The sequence below is a fragment of the Bombyx mori genome, chromosome 17, assembly GCF_030269925.1.
Source record: "Bombyx mori chromosome 17, ASM3026992v2".
NCBI lineage: Eukaryota > Metazoa > Arthropoda > Insecta > Lepidoptera > Bombycidae > Bombyx > Bombyx mori.
The window spans coordinates 5,585,925-5,606,497 of record NC_085123.1 but is presented as its reverse complement, the minus strand read 5'-3'; the positions used below and the strand labels follow the sequence as shown (position 1 = coordinate 5,606,497).

Genomic DNA, 20,573 nt, shown 5'->3' with positions numbered 1-20,573 from the left:
AGCCATCTAGTAGCCGACGCCCGTAAACAAAATGTGTGTAAGAGAAACGACCTAGTTCGCGTTCTCCCTCTCTCCAATGTCGAGTAGTTAGCGACTAAATTTCGCGACTCGTCCTAAATTGTATCTTTTCTCTCTAGCCGTATCGTATCTGTCGCGCGTTACATTTTATTCACAACGCGTCTAAAGAAGTTTTACTTCAATCGACAGCGTAAGATAATCCTTGTTTCTTTTATTTCAGACAGTCGTAATGCTTTCCATTGTATACAGGTATACAGTGAGTCTTTTACATACCTTTTATTTCGATGATGCGAATCTCTTAACAGAGCTTGGACTTCTCTTATCCGAATTCATCTTTTTCATCGACGTCGTCTTGAGCTGCCTACACATGTTTTGGCCGTTACTACGTGTCTATGTTCGAGTGTACAGAAGAAACATATTTATTTTGATTTACGACTTGATATCGCTTATTCCGATCTCTAGGATGTGTGAGTACAAAATATTATTTAGTGTTTTTTTCTAATTTATAAATAAACTACAATAGTTACTTTACTAGTGTTCTCCCAGTCACCTGGGGTCAGCGCAATTGTTTTCTCCTTCCATACTCTTCTATCATATACTATTTCTTCGCTTTTACCTATATCGTCTTTCACGCAATCCATCCATTTCTTCTTAAGTCTACCTCTTCCTCTATATCCTTCCACATTCATAGTTAACATTCTCTTACCATTCTCATTTTCATTTCGTCTCATCACATGTTCTTACCATCTCAAACGCGCACTACTCAGCTTCTCTGTCACAGGTGCCACTTTAAGATCAGGCGTCAGTTAGTGTGCTAGTTAATAGACAAAATGGTAGTACACAAGTAGGTACTACCGCTCCGCCTATTTCTTCCGTGAAGCAGTTATGCGTTTCGGCCTGGAAGGATAGGGAGACGTTGTACTGTAAAATTGAGACTTCGAACTTATGTCCCAAAGAGGGTGGCGGCTATTTGTTGTTGATATCTCTGATTACCACTTACTCCCATGGATCGTGAGCTCGTCTACTCATATAAGGAATAAACAAGGGATGTTAAATCAGAATAATCGTTAGCCAATAAAGTTGTGTCTCTATGAGAATGTACTTTGTCAAATAGGTCCAATATCTGTACAGATAATATTCACGATTCAATTGCTATACTCGTAAATATTATTACTTTAAAATGATGATGATGATTACTTTAAAAGTAATATTTACTTTTTGTTCTAGTTCAGTATCACGATGGATTCGAAAAAATAGTCATATTTGGTCGCTTGTTGTATATCTGTCGTATATATAGATTGTATTCGTTTTTTGAAGATATAAACGAACGTGTAAGTTGAGATCTGTCTCGAAATATTTTTAATGGATAAACAAATTCTCAACTTTATTGTTTTTCTGTATTTGGGTTCATTAACTCTGTAGGCTGTGACGATAATCTTCCAGAAGTTTCTCTGTTATAATATTGAGCCATCGATCGCTATGGCAATATACGCTCCAATCCAATATTGGGGGTTCGTGACTTTCGGCAATAGGCCTATTAAGTCACCGTAAACTTTTCAATTCGCAGTCTTTCCTGGTGTTATGACCAAAGTATTTAATGGTATGCTTAAGACGAACGTTTTCAATTGTACGTTTTGGAGTTGCTGAAAATTACTTTTAAAGATTCCGTTACATAAATAGATAGGCGCACGTCAAACTAATAAAAGCATGTCAAAAATAATTATCATTTAATAGACCATCGGCTCTTAGAATCCATAAATGACTCAAGTGTTGTAATCAGCAGAAACGCACGTGCCGTCGAAGGTTATACTTCTTGGAGCACTTTGCGACTGTTCTGCTAGTGCTGCATGCCAGCACGTGTCTGTGGTACAATCTACATACTCATGCTGCTACTGTATACCACTACAAAAATGTGACGCTCGGCTATCCGAAGCCCAATACGTCCAAGAAAATATTCTTTAACAGGTAAACCTATCTAGTTAATTTAATATCGTTTAGGGTTCGATATAGAACTTATGGCTTGATTGGTCAGTCAAATTTATTTTAAAATGTAAAAGTCGAAGCTTTGACGTGGACGTCTCCAGTTCAATTTGACTTTTCTTTGTTCCTTATTACTGGTGTTAAGGAGTTTTGTGAGCTTGCACGGGTAGGACTCTCTTTCCGATTCGACTAACGGTGCTTTTAGGTACCCCAAGCACCGGTCATCGTTCTCGTCGAATTTGTCGCTTGCGACGAAGGGCTCGGCGAGTAAATTAACCCACCGACACAGCCCACTGAGTTTCTCGCCGGAACTTCTCGGTGGGTCGCGTTTCCGATTCGGAGGCAGATTCTGTGAAACACGGCTCTTGCTAGGGTTCGTGTCATCAGCGTGTCATAGCAAAGTCATCGGGGTTGAGCCCCGTGAGCTCACCTACTGATTCGGCGAATCTAAAATAACCCCTCGAGATTACTAGAATAGGTAGAGAAAAAAAGATAGGTTTCACGATCATCTCATAAATATTTGCCGCGAAACAATAATGCGTTTGGTTCAGAAGAACAGGGCAGACATTGTACTATAGAACCGAAATTTAGAACTCATGCTCAAGGTGGGTGCCGGCATATACGTTGTTGATGTCTGTAGACTCTGGTAACCACTTAATATCAGATGAACCGTGAGCTAGTTCACCCGCCTATGCTATAAAGTCTAAGACTAGCTCAGAGGCCACTTGATGTTGAGCCGTGAACGTAATTAACACAAAGTGATCGGAGTATCATGAGTAATGGTGATACAGCTATGCTATCATTATGCTAAACAATAGATAAACAGAAAAAAACGATTGCTTTGCGACAGAATGCCACGGATCTATCATTTACGTAATACTTATATTTTTTGGTATTTCCTAGGACGCACAAAATAAACTATGCTAAACCATTTTTTCTTGAAATGCTAAAGTTCTGTCTTGAATTTCAGTTATTTGTCGTGTTGGTATTATTGTTCTTGTCGTTTCTTCAATGTTATATTTGGAGATACATTTCCATTGGTAAGTGTCTGTTATTTTTTGTTTTTTTACTTTTTTTTTATTGCCCTTGTGAGCAGACGAGCATACGGCCCACCTGATGCTGAGTGGTTACCGTCGCCCATGGACTTCAGCAATGCCAGGGGTAGAGCCAAGCCGCTGCCTATCGCTTAATACTATCCACAAGCCTCGTTTCAAGAAAGACATGTCATAGCGCTCGGGAAACACCGTCGAGGGGAGCTCATTCCATAGCCGGATGGTACGTGGCAAAAAAGACCTCTGGAAACGCACTGTGGATGACCGCAGTGGCTCCAGGTAGTATGGATGAACTCTACTCCGGTGGCCGGCGGTGCGATGGTAAAAACGAGATGCCGGTATCATCTCGAACAATTCCTCAGAGCACTCCCCACTGAACACACGGTACAAAATACAGAGGGAACCGAAGTCCCTCCGCAGACCCAGAGGTTCCAAACGATGTTACTCACAGTTGGTACGTTTTCGGTTTTCCCGAAGCGTGCAAAGTAAATATAGAAGTAGTCAGTGAGCGCACCCTTCATATAGTGATAAGTGCCCGTCAGAGCGTCTAAACAAAATCAAGTAAAGACGTTGAGAAACGGAGTCTCCTCATTTATTGTCTAACGAATCTTAAGTCTGATTGAGTTATGTTAGAATGAATAAAATTCAAACAAAAAATAGTAGAATAAATTGTATAGGCATATTAATGATTTATAACACGGTTGTCGAAGATTACGTTTTAACATTGTAAAAAGATTTTTAACTTTTTTTTTGTTTAGACTGGTGGACGTGCTCACAGCCAACCTGGTGTTAAGTGGTTACTGGAACCCATAGACATCTACAACGTCAATGCGCCACCGACCCTTCAGATATAAGTTCTAAGGTCTCAGTATAGTTACAGCTAGCCCACTCTTCAAACCGAAACGCATTACTGCTTCACGGCAGAAATAGGCAGGGTGGTGGTATCTACCCGTGCGGACTCACAAGATGTCCTACCACCAGTAAAAAACTCACTGATTTTGTTGCATATCACTATATTGTTATTTGGTTTGATGATAATTGAAAAGATCACAAAATAAAGAGGATTTAATTAAATTTTTAGTCATCTTATGAAAAATGGTTGACGACAGCTTTATCTTTTATTGGTTACGTATTCATGAGGTATCGTTTTATTGGCACGCTGGTTTGGGAGTTCGTCCTCAAAGACAAACGAAGATCGTGTTTCATGGAGAAAGTGAGTACATTGCGTTTTTCATATCGGGAATTAATTATTAATAGTCCAACATGGTTGGTTATGGTTGGTTAAGGCGAGAAATAATTAACGACAATTTTTGGACATTTATCAACTGGCTTTGAGCTAACCCTCTGTTGCGGTACTTAAAATACATAAATCAAATCAAATCAAAAAAGGTTTATTCAGCATAAATGAAAGTACATAGGTACTTGTTGAACGTCAAAAGAACTACCGCCAATTCACAAGAATTAGCCTCCGTCCTGAGAAGAATTGGCAAGAAACTCAGCGGGCATGTCTTTTTTTTTTGTTTTTTTAAATATTAGATTATTTTTTTATATTAGATTTTTTTTAAAGTATAGGCACTGACGTGAAGTACTGTTAAAAGAATAAAAGTCTTCTCCAAAAGGACTCTAATAGTTTTTAGCAATGGGATTTAATTACACTTAGATGCTTTTTTCTAACTACAATTTTCTAGCAATAAGTTAAAATAAAGGAATGAATCGAACAGTGGAAGGGATTTATAATTGAAACCGAGAGAGCTTCTCTACGTGACACAAAATTTAAAAGCGCCAAGAGCTTTTTCCGCACTCCCTTTTAAAAGTACCTACACCCTACCCGCATATAATAATAATAATGATTAAAAAAGCTAACATGTAACATATGATTATAAGTACATCCCAGTCCTCGATTACCAAAGGTCTTAAGCAGACTAGACCATGATCGAAGAGCAGACGTTTTTCCTGGCTGAGCCTTTGCTCCTGGCTGAGGCTTTGCTGGCCCACCTGTCCTGGTGAAACTGGAAAGGCCTCCAATCCTTCAATAACAAAAAAAAGCAGACGCATGTCCATAAGTATCATATTTTAGCTTCCTTTTCTTCAGATCACTAGTTGTTAATACAAATAACAACTCAATCGTATTGTATTGACCCATGTTTTAAAATCTATTAGTATATTTGCAATATAGTATTGGTGATACCTACTTTATCGTATTTGATTTTGTAGGCGTTAAACACCCAAACCACCCTGCGCGAAGATAATCTACGGTCAGTCATTATGACAGTATCATAAGAAATTTATAAATCTACAGGATTCCGTAATTCTTCAATTTAGATACATTTCGTCCAAAAATTATCTGTTTGATATGTTCGCAGACAAAAGTCTGCGTTTATTTCATTACATCTACGGTTTTGTCTATATACAGAACAATAAATTGTTTCTATCATTACAGTACCAACACATGACGAATTACTTGAAATTCCGCGGGGCCCCGACGGAGTTGATTGAACAAATAAAAAAATACCAAACGCAAATATGGGAAATTAAAGACGGAGTTCTTAGATCTGATTTGTTGAAGAAAATACCCATCTCTTTACAAATGGAGCTGATCTTTGATTTGAATGTTGGACACTTTCATGATTCAATATTGTTTAGAGATACAGGTAAGCTAAGTGAGTTTAATATCACTATACACTATATTTATTTATATAGTGATTAAACTTTGATAACGGTGTTGCGAGTCTGCATTCATAAGCACTGCCATCTTGAGAAGTCATTTCAATCCAATGCAAAAAGACACCTGTAATTTTGGAATTGAAGCTTTATTAAAATTTCATCTCTCAAGTTTATCTATGAAATTTTGTAATCATATCATTTTGTGACCTTTCTTTCTACATCGCTCTTATATGGAAATCAATTATTTCATCCGGCAGATATGTATGTAGATAGCTACAATCATATTTAACTACACCCGTAACCCGTAAAAACCGAATAAAATACTAAAATGATCTGAATCGATTTTTAGCTAATTTCGAAACATAATATGTAAAATTCAAAAAAGTATCAATGAACGTACCAAATGAAAGTACCAAAACCTACCATCCGAATTACATCTGTACATGTACGAACTATACTCCACAATAATTAGGTTCTCATTGTGTTACTAATATTGGACAAAATGATTGAAAATTTGTGGTAATTTTCAATCATTATATTGATGATATCGTAATAATCAAACCGTTTGATATAATGATAAAATCGAGAAAATAGGAAACTGTTTTGTTACATGTACAACAAGTTACGAGTAGTTATTACTCGTATAGATTCTATAATAAATTGTTTGGACAAGATTTACAAGCACGTTGTTTTTGTCGTCTGATCATAAAAACATAAAATCGATTTTGTTTTTTAGAATGGAAAAACTAAAACAATAGTTGGAAACTTAATTCGAATACGTATATTGTATTATACATGTTGACCTAACCTTTACTTTTACTAGTGGTAGGATGTATATAGTTTGGAAGAATCTTTGTTTTCACTATAAAGATACTAGAGCTGTTCATAGATAGATCTTATGGATTCAATTTCCACGCACTATATTCAAATTCACAACAAGAGTCTTATAAAATAAACCTTATCAAAAGCATAAATATTTTATGTGTAGAATCTGAAAAAGATATTCAGTAATATTTCGAATAAAAATGCTACTAAATTACATAATTAGCGAAGTTTTTAAAGAATTTTCCGTATCTCGTCTGTTAATTAATTATAGTCGGTGAGAGATCGCGTTCTTTGAGTGCCATTAGAGAGCTGGCAATTGAAATGTTGCCTCGGAAGTTTTTAATTTAATTTAATTTTGTGTCTATGGCGTCGATCTAAAATACCAGCATACCATCACTTTTCCTGGGTACCATAAGTGAAAAGGAGTTTAATCGGAAAATATGTCTCATGTCTTGTGCTCATGTCATGTCTTGTGCTTCAAGCAGCTGCCACCGTCCTCGCCGAACCTATTACGTCCAAGAAAATATTCTTTAACAAGTAAACCTATCTAGTTAATTTAATAGTGTTTAGAATTCGATATAGAACTTATGCCTTGATTGGTCAGTCAAATTTAATTTAACGTGTAAAAGTCGAAGCTTTGACGTGGACGTCTCCAGTTCAATTTGGCTTTTATTTGTTCCTTATTACTGTTGCTAAGGGGTTTTGTTTCTCCTCCCGATCCATTAATGGTGTTTTTAGGTACCCCAAGCACCGGTTATCGTTCTCGTCGAACCCGTTGCTTGCGATGAAGGGTTCGGCGAGTAAACTAAACCATAAACACTGCCCACTTAGTTTCTCGCAGAATATTCTCAGTGGGTCGCGTTTCCGATCCGGCGGTAGATTCTGCGAAGCACTGCTCTTGCTAGGACCTCGTTCTCCTGCTGGTTTGAGCTCCGAGAGCTCACCCACGCGCTAGGGTAACGCTGATATAGCCTCTCAAGGCTATCAGCATAGGTAGGGAAAAAAACCGTGTTTGTTAAATATTAAATAAAATCTGTGAGCACTCTATACAATTTACTTTTCATTTTTATTTCGTTCGATCAAATTAAATTAAGTGCATTATTTAATTATGTAGATTATGTATATGAATTAGAATATTCTCGATGTCGAAGACAGAGCGAAGTGGAGGAGTAAAGTTAGGAAAGCTGACCCCACCACCATGTGGGATAAATAGCTGGGAAGAGAGAGAGAGAGATTATGTATATGAACACACGGCCTACTTATGTTTAACGAATTGTATAGACGCTTGTAGACATCGTGAGTAATCATCCGTTTCAAAATATAAAATCAATTCCTTAATCGAACTGTACAAAGGCTGTTTTTACCTATATACCTCTTAATCCTCGCTCATAACATTAACAGGAAATAGCTAAGTTAATAAAGAATTAAGTGAATTGATTAACTCCAATCGCGAGTAGTCTCCTGAAAAGACTATGCTATTTTACACGTACCGAAGCGAATGACCTTTAAACAAGAGATTGAAGTAGCATTTATCTGTTTACTACGTAAAAAAAACAATATTGTTCAATAAAGCCTTCATAATATTTTTTGATATTTACAAAATATCTGCCGCAGACTTCGAGTGTGATGTTCGTCTTCTATACACGATACAATGTTTTTAGACGAAGCTTTCATGCGTCAGATATCCTTACTGATGAGACACGAGCTATTCCTCGCCGGTCAAACGATTTGGAGTCAGGGAGTCGTGAAGAGTGGTATGATTTGTGTCAAACGAGGCGTCCTCGAAATATTGTCTGATGAAGACGACGAGAGCCCTATGATTGCCTTTAAAGAAGGGACTGTAAGAATTTTGTATTTTACCTAGAGCGATCGGTTCATTCTTCGCACTTCGATAAAGCGTCACGACACGAGAACCCTCTCATCGTGGCCGCCGGTAACTACATTTCCGATCCTGCGGACAGAATGGAAAGCAGTCGACGTCGCCCAAAACACGTCATTTCGGATCTTCCCGATCTACTAACGGTGCTTTTAGGTACCTCAAGAACCTGTCATCGTTCTCGTAGAACCCGTCGCTTGCGACGAAGGGCTCGACGAGTAAATTAACCCATTTGCTAGGGTTCGTGTTAGCAACGTCATCAGGACTGAGCCCCGTGAGCTCACCTACTAGTTAAGGTTACACTGAAATAGCCTCTCAAGGCTATTAGTTAGGAAAAAAAAAACATTCTTCGAATATTTGGTGATTACTATGAAGTCGGGTCTCGACTCCAGGCCGGAATTCGTATCTTTGTGAAGGGTGTTTGGTATTCAGGCTATGGGGATTTACTTTTCTAGGATGTTTCCGGTGTGAATGAACCCGAAAAAAAAATCCTAGCTTTGGGCCGATAAAAGTGTTTATTTTGTTTCCTCTAATGGTCAGAGGAAATTGGAGAGTCTATTCAGAAATAGGCTGTATGGCTGTATGGCTAGAAGATACATAATTCCCTAGCTTAAGCTACTTAACAGTAGCAAAGGAACCAAAATTTTGTTTGTACATTGATAGCCGAATAGGTTCACGCCTCACCTGCTGTTTAGTAATTACCGGAGTCAATAGCCATTTCAACGAGAGCACCACCACCCGCTTTAAGACATCAGGTCATCTCAATTGTATTCTATAAATACCGTCTCACTTCTCAACCCAGAATGCATGTTTGCTTTGCGGTAGCTATGAAAAGATAGCCAGCATAGTGTGATACATATTTGTGTGAGACAGCAAAATTCCCTACCACCAGTAATTGTCCTAATTTATAATTTCGCAGCTTTAATTTTTATGACACATTTTAAATACTTCATAGTGAAAGTCGTCCGTATATACGTGCTAAGTAATACGTATCTTGGAAAATATTAAGATCATTAGATCCGGTCTGTGTTATACCACTATTTTATGGTAAATCCATGTTTTTTTTAAATTTTACGTATGTAATAAGAGTTTCAATGTGTCAGTATGTGTGATGAAAGTAAAAATGTCATTGATAAATGCGCCTATTGACTATATTGCAGGTGCTGGGAGAGTTGAGTTTGTTTTATTCCATACCCGCTAAAGTTACAGTCAAAGCCGCAACTTATGTTGAAGTTCAGGTATGTCGAATAGAGATTTTTTTGCATTCCAAAATTAGTAAATTGCACACATTATAATAATGCAACATGGTCGCGATTGACTTCTACGGTGAAAGAACAGCATCGTATAATAGAAATTGAATCCGCTGAAAAGCTTAAAATTTCAATACGGGTTATTGCTTGTATTAAAGCGTATGTATGTGAGCCCGCACGGGTAGGTACCGCCATACTGCCTATTTCTGCCGCGAAGTAGTAAAGCGTTACGGTTTGAGGGGTGAACAGTCTTAATACTACACAATTGAGACTTCTTCTTCTTCTTGCTCTAATCCTACCTAATGAAGGGTCGGCGCAGTATGTTCCCTTATCCTGTATAGGGATTTTGGATTAATTTTACTACCAGCCGCCTGCCTCACGTCAACTCTAATATCTTCAGCACTACATCCATTGCAACGTGCCATATGACGAGACTTTTTTATTTATTGCTTAGTTGGGTGGACGAGCTCACAGCCCACCTGGTGTTAAGTGGTTACTGGGGCCCATAGACATCGTAAATACGCCACCCACCTGGAAATATAAGTTCTAAGGTCTCAGTACAGTTACAACGGCTGCCCCATCCTTCAAACTGAAACGCATTACTGCTTTTTTTTTATTGCCCTTGTAGGCAGACGAGCACACGGCCCAGCTGATGGTAAGTGCTTACCGTCGCCTATGGACTTCAGCAATGTCAGGGGCATAGCCAAGCTGCTGCCACTTTCTGCTGCTTCACGGCAGAAAGAGGCGGGGTGGTGGTACCTACTCGTGCGGACTCACAAGAGGTCCTACCACCAGCAAAGTAAAACTTTTCTGTTTCTTCTTTTGGTGCTACTTGTTAAGGACAATCCTAAGCATGAAATTTTAATAATGAAAATTTTAATAATGAAATTTCAGTAATAAATAAAAATTTAATAATTTATAACTATCTTTAAGTGTGACTAATAAGTATGGCAACACAGTTAGTTGCAGCTGCACAAAAAAATCTGGTCGTATGGGCACGTACATCAAGAGAAAAAAATCCTTCGCTCTGAATTTAGTTTTTATTGAAGCTAGCACACAAAAATACAATCTGCGCTCTAAAACTACTTTTAATTCATCTGTTTTTAGTTTTATGGTTTAGACTTTACTATTTCAATTAAAATTAAATATCAATCGGTCACCCAGAAAATGCAGAAGTACTTAAACTCTCAAAAGCTTTACTTATCTACCCAAAATCAACCAAGAAAAATAAGGTTGTTTTTTTTAAAGGTATTACGCAGAACTGAATTCATGCGAGTGATAGCTGAATATCCGAATACGTTACAACACATTCGTGAAAGAATTCAGGATAGACTCCATAAATCTCGGAAAAGACAGGTAATCCTTTCACGGGAAAAAAATATCGCATTTCACTAGTGTCGTGCCTACCATACTGTATGGATCGTAAATAGGATAGTAAAATCATATTTATAGTTTAGAGTCGCGTGTAACTTTTTTTTATCATATTGCATATCGGCTTAGGTGTAATCCTTGGAAATAAATTCTTGTTTTCATTGGCTAAAAGGAGAGACTAGCTCACGGCCCATTACTGGCAGGCAATAGGGCGTCTCGGCCAAGCTCCATTCGGTACCACTACCCCTGCCTGTTGCCAGTGCAATGCACTCCAGTTTGAAGAGCGGGGTAGCCATTGTACTATGGAATTGAGACTTAAACTTATTTCTCAAGTTGGATCAACATTCATTTTGTTGATGTCTATAAGCTCCGGTAATCACTTAAAACCAGGTGAGCCGTGAGCTTGTTCACCTGTTTAAGCGATAAACACATCTAAAATCAAACAGTTACTGGGGCTCATGGATATAACGCCATTTTGAAACCCGATTTAGTTGTTACAAGATTTAAATTAATAACTAGATGGCGTCTCAGTCAAAAAGAAGAAGGCTTAGGATTTAGGGAGATAAACAGCTCACCTAGTTTACTGTTACTATTGAGAAGTAAGTAACAAGGCCGTAAAAGTAAGTGGACGTAATCGGGATTGCATGCCTTCTTCATCTGATTTGAAACTGAAAACTACTGATCTAAAACGTAATGCTTACCTCAGCTATGAATATAGATTTTCGTTTAAGTACTTATTATGATTTTTAAGTACTTATTATATTGTCTATAGTTTTCGGGGGTTGTAGATATAATGAAAAATATTTTTTTTTTACTTTTTTAGAAACTCGACAAAACCGTAAAAAGACATTTAATTATGTACTTATTGTATAATCAATTATAGCATTTATAATCTTTAACTTATAATTTTTTCAATTACTTCGAATTCCGAAAAGTGATTAATTTTAAGCATTTTGTGTTTATGTTCCACCAGATGCCTCTTGGTTTGGTGTGCCTTTTGTTATAAGTAGTCCGCTAACGATTCCCATAGTAGTCTGTCTTTGGTAACTTTTACTGGTGGTAGGACCTCTTGTGAGTCCGCACGGGTACGTACCACCACCCTGCCTATTTCTGACGTGAAGCATTAATGCGTTTCGGTTTGAAGGGTGGGGTACTCGATGAACTATACTGAGACTTTAGAACTTATATCTCAAGGTGGGTGGCGCATTTACGTTGTAGATGTCTAAGGGCACCAGTAACAAATGAACATCAGGTGGGCTGTGAGCTCGTCCACATTTCGAAGCAATAAAAAAAAATAACTCTTCTGTCAAATTTTGAATAATAAATAATAATTTTTAATTAATTATTAGGAGGCTATAACACGAAATGATAAAGGCGATTTACGTTTGCTTCGAACAAGGTACCGCCCTATGAAAGTCTTGAAGGACACTTTAACTGGAGTGGAGGACGAAGACAGTGCATTTGTTGATGATTCACACATGTATTTTACAGGTACAAATAATTTTATTAAAACTTTCATTTCAATTTGTAATACTTTTACGTTATCCTACTCTCATTAAAATGCATATCTTTTTTTTTTATTGCTTAGATGGCTGGACGAGCTCTCAGCCCACCTGGTGTTAAGTGGTTACTGGAAACCATAGACATCCACAACGTAAATGCGCCACCCACCTTGAGATATAAGTTCTAAAGTCTCAGTATAGTTACAACGGCTTCCTCACCCTTCGAACCGAAACGCATTATTGCTTCGCGGTAGAAATAGGCAGGGTGGTGGTACCCACTCGCGCGGACTCACAAGAGGTCCTACCACCAGTAATTAGCAATAATAGTATAATCTCTTAGCTATAATATTATTGGTAGTAGTATGTATAATAGCGGAAGGTCGGCTTAGAATATCACCATCGAATTCCTTCTCGTGGATTCACGTATTACTGGAATTATTACGGAAAGGCCCCTTGTATGCCAGCACGGATTGTTATCTGGCCTAGTTCGACAGTGACTCAGTATTGCGGTCCAATTTGGACCAGCTGTTATCTAATGCAAATGATCTTCGATTCAGGGTGGATAAAAATATTCACTATGTAGTTTCTGGCAACACCAACATAGTGAATGAAAAATGGGGAAGTAACTGCGGGATGATGGGTTTGATGAAAAAAAAATTTTTTTCTTATTCGCTGGTAGCCTAAGGGGCTATTCCAGTTACGCCCGGACAGGTAGGTGAGCTCACGGGCTCAACCTGAGAGAATTTGCTAACACTAGCCCTAGCAGAGCACCGGGTTGGAATCGCGACCCACTGAGAAGATCCGGTGAGAAACCTAGTGGGCTCTGTCTATGGGTTAGATTGCTCGTCGAACTCTTCGTCATAATCGATGGGTTCGACGAAGACAGTGACCAGTTTGATCATATATCTCTTTGATCATATATCTCTATCTCTGTGTAGCGTTTACTAATAGCTAAATTACTAGTAGCGTAATATTAAAACCTTATTCTTTTAGAAATTTAAAACACTCCAAAACCGTTCGCAAATAAAATTACTTTGTTCATTTAATTTTATTATATTACAAAAGAAAAAGAAAAGAAATTTTATTATAAAAATATTTTTTATCGAACATTTATTTGCTATAAGCATTCAGAAGAAGCTTATCGGTGCTATCTCGTACTACGCGTAAGTGATGTATCACGTTAAGCTCTGGTAGCTGTAAAAACACCATTATACCCTTCCACATACGTTACAATATTTCAAAAGCTATTTTTAAATATAAACGAAACAAAACAAAAATATTGACGGCTATTTAATAAGACACGAAAATGTTTTGATCTTACTTAAACCTCATGTATTTGTTGGATTAGATATAAAAAAAGTTTTCTTTTGTCTGGCTCGATTTTGTTATGAGTTTCTGCCTCGAGACCTGAGGGACATATGTATGTACATATGTACGCCTCAATTGATGTACAAAATCTTTATCTATGTACATTATTTGTTATTCCAGTTCATTGTAGCTATATAATGTATTCGTGAAGAAATTAATTGCATTCGTGTTATCGTCGATTTCGATGTCGTCGTGGCCTAAAGAATAAGACGTCCGGTGCATTCGTGTTGAGCGACGCACCGGTGTTCGAATCTCAGGCGGGTACCAATTTTTCTAATGAAATACGTACTCAACAAATGTTCACGATTGACTTCCACGGTGAAGGAATAACGTCGTGTAATAAAAATCAAACCCGCAAAATTATAATTTGCGTAATTACTGGTGGTAGGACCTCTTGCAAGTCCGCGCGGGTAGGTACCACCGCCCTGCCTATTTCTGCCGTGAATCAGTAATGCGTTTCGGTTTGAAGGGTGGGGCAGCCGTTGTAACTATACTTGAGACCTTAGAACTTATATCTCAAGGTGGGTGGCGCATTTACGTTGTAGATGTCGATGGGTTCCAGTAATCACTTAACACCAGGTGCGCTGTGAGCTCGTCCACCCATCTAAACAATAAAAAAAATTCGTTGGTAAGTATTTAGTAATCAATTTATACTTCACAGACGAAGACAATATTCGTAAGCCTAAATTCACTACAGAGTATCTAGAGCTGTATAAAATCACTAACAATGTTACAACAGTAGACTATCCCCGTATCTGTCTGAGATCAAACTTCCCCTGGATTTTAGAGCCCGACACTAGTTTTGTAAGTAAATATTTTATTTTTCTGTTCTTAAACGTACCTATTTCTAAATATTTTATTATACCTAAGTCTAAGAAATAAATGCTTTGGATAAATCTTTTTATCAATTCTATAACATATGCTAGATAAACTATTTTGTGTCTTAGAATATTTGAATGAAATAGAGTTTTTTTGATATAGCATAGATGGTTGGACGAGTTCACGGCCCACCTGGTGTTAAGTGGTTACCGGATCCCTTAGATATCTACAACGTAAATGCCGCCACCCACCTCGAGACATGAGTTGTAAGTTCTCAGTTTTAACAGTACAACGGCTACCCCACCCTTCAAATCGAAACGCAGTATTGCGTCACGGCAGAAATAGGTAGGGTGGTGGCACCTACCCATGCTGGCTCACAAGTTTTCCTAGCACCAGTACCGAAAGAACTTAATAACTGTAGTGTACTGCCTTACTGTACGTACTTACTGCCGTACTGTACTGTACTGAATCCCCGAATCCTGATCACGCAGGAGCCAGTCACCGTCGTCGCCCTAGACACGTTTTTCCGGATCCGTCAGATCCAATAACTCTTGCAGTAGATGCCCTCAGCTCTAACACTAGAAGCAGGCTAAGGGACCCCGGCAACCGTACTCGTCGAACTCGGCAAAGATTTCGACGTGCAACCTAACCCATGCATCAGCCCGCTGAGTTTCCCGCTGGATCTTCTCAGGGAGTTGCGATTCCGATCTGGTAGTAGATTCATTCGCGAAGCAGCTGCTCTTGAGTTGTTAGGTCTCCTTCGTAGGTGCTCGGGCAGCTGTTATCACATCCCACCCGTCCTGGCTGAACCTTTTCTCGCCAACCTGTCCTGGTGAAACTGGAAACCAATAATCGTTCAATCATAAAAAAAAACAGTACTGTAGCCCACTACCTTAGTTCGACTATAATATGTAATTATTTTTTAATTATTAACAGACGCTTTTCTGGGATATGATTCACTTTATGACGGTGCTGTATGTGTGTGTTACGTGCCCTCGAGCCGCCATCGAAGGCAAGCAGTCGGATTCTGAAATTGTCGTCTCTTTCATTGTCACAGCCGCTTTGCTTCTGAATATATTCTTACAATTGACTACAGCAATAGTTGTGAAGGTGATGAAATTATTATTATTTAGCGATCCCTCTGTAGTCGAAATTCGATTATAATTAATTGAAATTATAAGTTTGGACATTAATATGGTTCTATTATCAAAGACTATTTATTTATTATACTTCTATAATTACAAACTTCGCCAATACTACAGTATAAACAAATAATATTAAAGACAAACAATATTAATCTATTCTCAATTTGACCACAGACTTTCAACAATATCAAAAGTTAACAATAAATACAAAGTGTATGTGTATCTACATGTGTTGTGTCAAATACATGGTAGTGTGTGTAATATTTTCTTCATTGATTTAATGATTTGATAATTAATAAAAATATTAACATTCTGCACTTCTTTTCAATATTCTTTCTAAGTATGAGAAATTTGAAACTCCTAAAAAGGGCTACAAACTTTCTGCTTCACGTATTAATATATAGATTTAGTCAAGTTTAATGACAATAAAATTATTTGGATAAAATTTTTCTCGCAATCCACTAAAAATGTTCTTTCATTACTACGACTTATATGTACTAATACAAATCGTTGATAAATCGGATCTAGACTTAACTAGTTTAATTTTAACAATGTATTTTGTATTTAGCTAAAAGCTTCGGCTATTACCATCGTTATGTTTTTCATTGTTATTTTCAGAACAAAAGGAAAATAACCATAAAGGAGATAGCGGAAGCTAAAATGGGGTCTATTGGCTTCTACATTGATATAATATCAGTATTTCCAGTGTACATATTCACGGATACCATCGATCCTAACGGCGTTTCAGTAACAGGACAAATAGCCCTGTTATTCCCAATTTTACAAGTGTGGCACATATGGAATTACATGGAAAAATGGAAAAATAATTTAAAATCTCACCACAAGGTTTTTATTTACAGATGGTGTCTTAGAAGCTTATTTGTTTTGTTGTTTAATTGCCGTCATCATCACCATAATCATCACCATCATTGTCATCCACTGCTGGACACAGGGCTCTCCTAATTTACACCACTGAGCCTGGTCTTCGGATCTTCTAATACATTTCTTACTGGCCACCTACTAGCACGCTTACCGCCACATTTCCCTTATAGAAATCATTAATTAGAGGCACAGGCAATCGTTGCTCAGAAAACTCATTGAAGGGGAGCTCACTGCCAAGTGGGATTGAGATGCGTAAAGATATATGGAAACGTACTATGAATGATCGACCATGAATTGCAGACTGTATCAGCCCATTTGCCTTAATTAAGTACTAAAACAGATTTAACATTATTTTCTTGATTTTGTCCTTGAGTCGAGAAACTCTGACAACTAATTGTGGTATCACATTAAGTCCTTCAGTCCTTTCGTTACGCAGTAACTTGAAGTTAACGTTGAACACAAAAACCTTGAAGATTATGAAGTACACCATTTCATTTTTTTGTTTCAGATCCTTAGCCTTTTGAGGTTCACGATTGTGTTTGTGATATTCAGCTACTGGTCAGGCTGTTTGCTATATATTTTTGCGTGTCCTAGAAAACTTTGTCGTGAGGTATACCAAAATTAGTACACAGTTTTTTTTTTTATTGCTTAGATGGGTGGACGAGCTCTCAGCCCACCTGGTGTTAAGCTGTTAAGTGGTTACTGGAGCCCATAGACATCCACAACGTAAATGCGCCACCCACCTTGAGATATAAGTTCTAAGGTCTCAAGTATAGCTACAACGGCTGCCCCGCCCTTCAAACCGAAACGCATTACGGCAGAAATAGGCAAGGTGGTGGTACCTACCCGCGCGGACTCACAAGAGGTCCTACCACCAGTAATTACGCAAATTATAATTTTGCGGGTTTCATTTTTATTACTCGATGTTCTTCCTTCACCGTGGAAATCAATCGTCAACATTTGTTGAGTACGTATTTCATTAGAAAAATTGGTACCCGCCTGAGATTCGAACATCGGTGCATCGCTCAACACGAATGCTCCGGACGTCTTATCCGTTAGACCACGACGACTCACAAATCATTATTTTTTTCCTACCTATTCGCTGAGCTCACGGGGCTCAACTTGAGACAATGTGTGGTTCGTTAATCGACGAGTTCGACAATGACGGGACCCGTGCTTGAAAAACCTAAAACTACTGAGAGTGGATCCGGGTGATCCAACAAGACATGTTTCGGGTGGCGGCGGCTTTGCTTTGCCCCCTTGCCTGAATCAGACATGGTACCTAACGTATGAGTAGTCCTTAAATACGCCCTACTGCTGCCTGTATACATACCTAATATAACAAGCGTAGAACCACAGTTGAAAATTTTAAAGAAGTGGCCTTTTTTTGGGCATTTAGTGTGTATGGAGCAGGTTCGGGCTGTAAAACGGGTTTACGCGGGTGTACCGGAGGGACACTGCCCTGTAGGGAGGCCCCAGTACCGCTGGTCTGACGCTGTGGAAGGAAATTTACGTGAGCTTCAAGTGCCGGACTGGCAAGGTGTTGCGTAGCGCTGGGATCAATGGTAACGTTTATTGTCGCAGGCCAAGACCCACTTCGGGGTCATAGCGCCAGCGCAGTATTAGTAGTAGTACATTTAACTAAAATCCCTACAAAAATAAGTTTATCTAATTTAGATCTTATTTCTTTTAAATACACTTGAAGCATTTTTGTTCTTTTTAGAGCTCATGGATGTGTAAACTAATAAACTTGGAGACGAAAGTGTTCATGAAGAATTTTTCAAAGCATGAACAACCGATACTTACAGCGTTGTCTTTCGGTACCTCTATATTTACGGGCTCGGGGACCTACGATTTAACCCCTGGCACTTCGGATTTACCTCTGGTTATTATTGCTTAGTTTTTATGAGTAAAAATGTACTGCTCACCTAAAACAGTATTTTAAAGGTAACTTAATTTATTAAAACGGGAAGTTTATAATAGCATTAGTGAGATGCGAGTTAAAACTTAGTTGGCGATGGGTTTAAGGATTGTAATAAAATTGTTTTCGTAGAAATGTGCATTGACTTTGAAATTATCAGCCGACCGGCAACCGAGTGTTCTCCGGTCCAGACGGTTTTTTTTGCCCTTGTAGACAGACGAGCATAACCTGATGGTGAGTGGTTACCGTCGCCCATGGACTTCAGCAATGCCAGGGGCAGAGCCAAGCCGCTGCCTACCGTATTCCAGAACATGACGGCACATTAGGCCCAAAGATAGATAAAGTCATAGATAAGATAAGGTTCACCGCCATAAACGCTTCACTGAGGCAGTTCGGTAGGCAGCGGCTTGGCTCTACCCCTCGCATTGCTGAAGTCCATGGGCGACGGTAACCACTCACCATCAGGTGGGCCGTATGCTCGTCTGCCTACAAGAGCAATAAAAAAAAAAAACTTCACTTTCGCTGCTTCGACGGATTTTTTTTTGATAAGTTTTGGACGTAGATTGTTGAATAACAGGAAAACCTCTTGGTTCAACTGCAATGCATCCGTTTACTGATTGGCAGTGTAAGTCCAGTGATTTCAGTTTGAGAAAAAAAAGCCCTTCACATAAACGTAGAGCGATTGTAGATATTACAAACATAGATTCAATATATTTTTTAGATTAGCACGCTCTCTAATAAGTTCACTCATCGAACGCAAAGTAAATTAGAAAATAAACAAAAACATATTGTTATTTTTGATTGAATTGTAAATAATATCTATATATCAGTTATCTATATATTAATACGTGAAGCAAAAACTTTGTATCCCTTTTTACGAAAATTGCGCGGACAGAAGAGTATGAAATTTTCCACCGAAATTTGTGATTATAGAAGTATAAAATACAATCATAATAGTGTACAAACTTAGAATTCCAATTGATTTTATAGTCGAATTTCGACTACTGCGGGACCTCTAGTATACAGTTATTTATTGTTGCAGGTTGCAATGATATTCATTTTTGGTACATACCTGAGTTGTTATTACACAGCGAACATTTGTAGCGTCTACATGCTGTCAACGAGTAGACAATTGAATTTCAGGGTTTGTTAATTTGTTATATGCTTGTGCTGTGCTTGTGCTTGCTTGTTAGCTTCTGTGTTTACTACGTATCTATATGTCGTGGTTAACGACTTTTAGTAATATTAAGACGTTGTTGTTGTTTTGACTATTATTTTAAATGATGAAATGTTGTTTTGATAAATATCACAAAATGTAGGGTAGACTCCGTAACGCCTGGTGAGCCTGGTGAGGTGAGTGAGTCTGTGGCAGTCAGTCAGTGGGTCTGTCGGTATGTGGAACGAAACTGTCGGTTTACCCTGTCATTGTGAAAGTTGTGTGTGTTGAGTTTCAATAATTATCATTCAAAAGGTTTTATTGACTAAACTGAGTTCAATCGAATACGAGTGATGACGGAAACTACCGCTTAGCCCTCCCTGGCGCGCGTCGACATATATATTTCTACAATTATGAGTAAAATAAAGTGCTAGTGACCTGGTACTCTGTATAACGGCGTTCAATATTTAACTAACGTTAAAAAACGTCGTGCGCGGTGTTCCACAGGGGTCGGTGCTCGGCCCCCTTTTGTGGAATATCGGGTATGACTGGGTGCTGAGAGGTGCCCTCCTCCCGGGCCTGAGCGTAATATGTTACGCGGACGACACGTTGGTCGTGGCCCGGGGGGGGAGTTTTGCTGAGTCTGCCCGTCTTGCTACGGCTGGGGTGGCGCATGTCGTCGGCAAAATTAGGAGATTGGGCCTCGACGTGGCGCTCAGTAAATCCGAGGCCATGTGGTTCCAC

General features: G+C 38.5%; 1 protein-coding gene across 1 annotated transcript in view; it reads left to right on the top strand.

The window, feature by feature from the left end:
* Nucleotides 1-481: 481 nt before the first annotated feature.
* Nucleotides 482-20,573, top strand: part of LOC101746849 (uncharacterized) — a 49,410-nt gene continuing 29,318 nt past the window's right edge. The window contains exons 1-16 of the mRNA XM_038017021.2: nucleotides 482-485; nucleotides 1,246-1,349; nucleotides 1,802-1,983; nucleotides 2,969-3,038; nucleotides 4,132-4,263; nucleotides 5,491-5,701; nucleotides 8,201-8,379; nucleotides 9,576-9,653; nucleotides 10,914-11,021; nucleotides 12,386-12,527; nucleotides 14,568-14,710; nucleotides 15,662-15,835; nucleotides 16,489-16,716; nucleotides 17,261-17,362; nucleotides 18,476-18,637; nucleotides 19,716-19,817. Coding sequence (XP_037872949.2) covers nucleotides 482-485; nucleotides 1,246-1,349; nucleotides 1,802-1,983; nucleotides 2,969-3,038; nucleotides 4,132-4,263; nucleotides 5,491-5,701; nucleotides 8,201-8,379; nucleotides 9,576-9,653; nucleotides 10,914-11,021; nucleotides 12,386-12,527; nucleotides 14,568-14,710; nucleotides 15,662-15,835; nucleotides 16,489-16,716; nucleotides 17,261-17,362; nucleotides 18,476-18,637; nucleotides 19,716-19,817 — 2,121 coding nt within the window. The remainder of the gene's footprint in view (nucleotides 486-1,245; nucleotides 1,350-1,801; nucleotides 1,984-2,968; nucleotides 3,039-4,131; nucleotides 4,264-5,490; nucleotides 5,702-8,200; nucleotides 8,380-9,575; nucleotides 9,654-10,913; nucleotides 11,022-12,385; nucleotides 12,528-14,567; nucleotides 14,711-15,661; nucleotides 15,836-16,488; nucleotides 16,717-17,260; nucleotides 17,363-18,475; nucleotides 18,638-19,715; nucleotides 19,818-20,573) is intronic.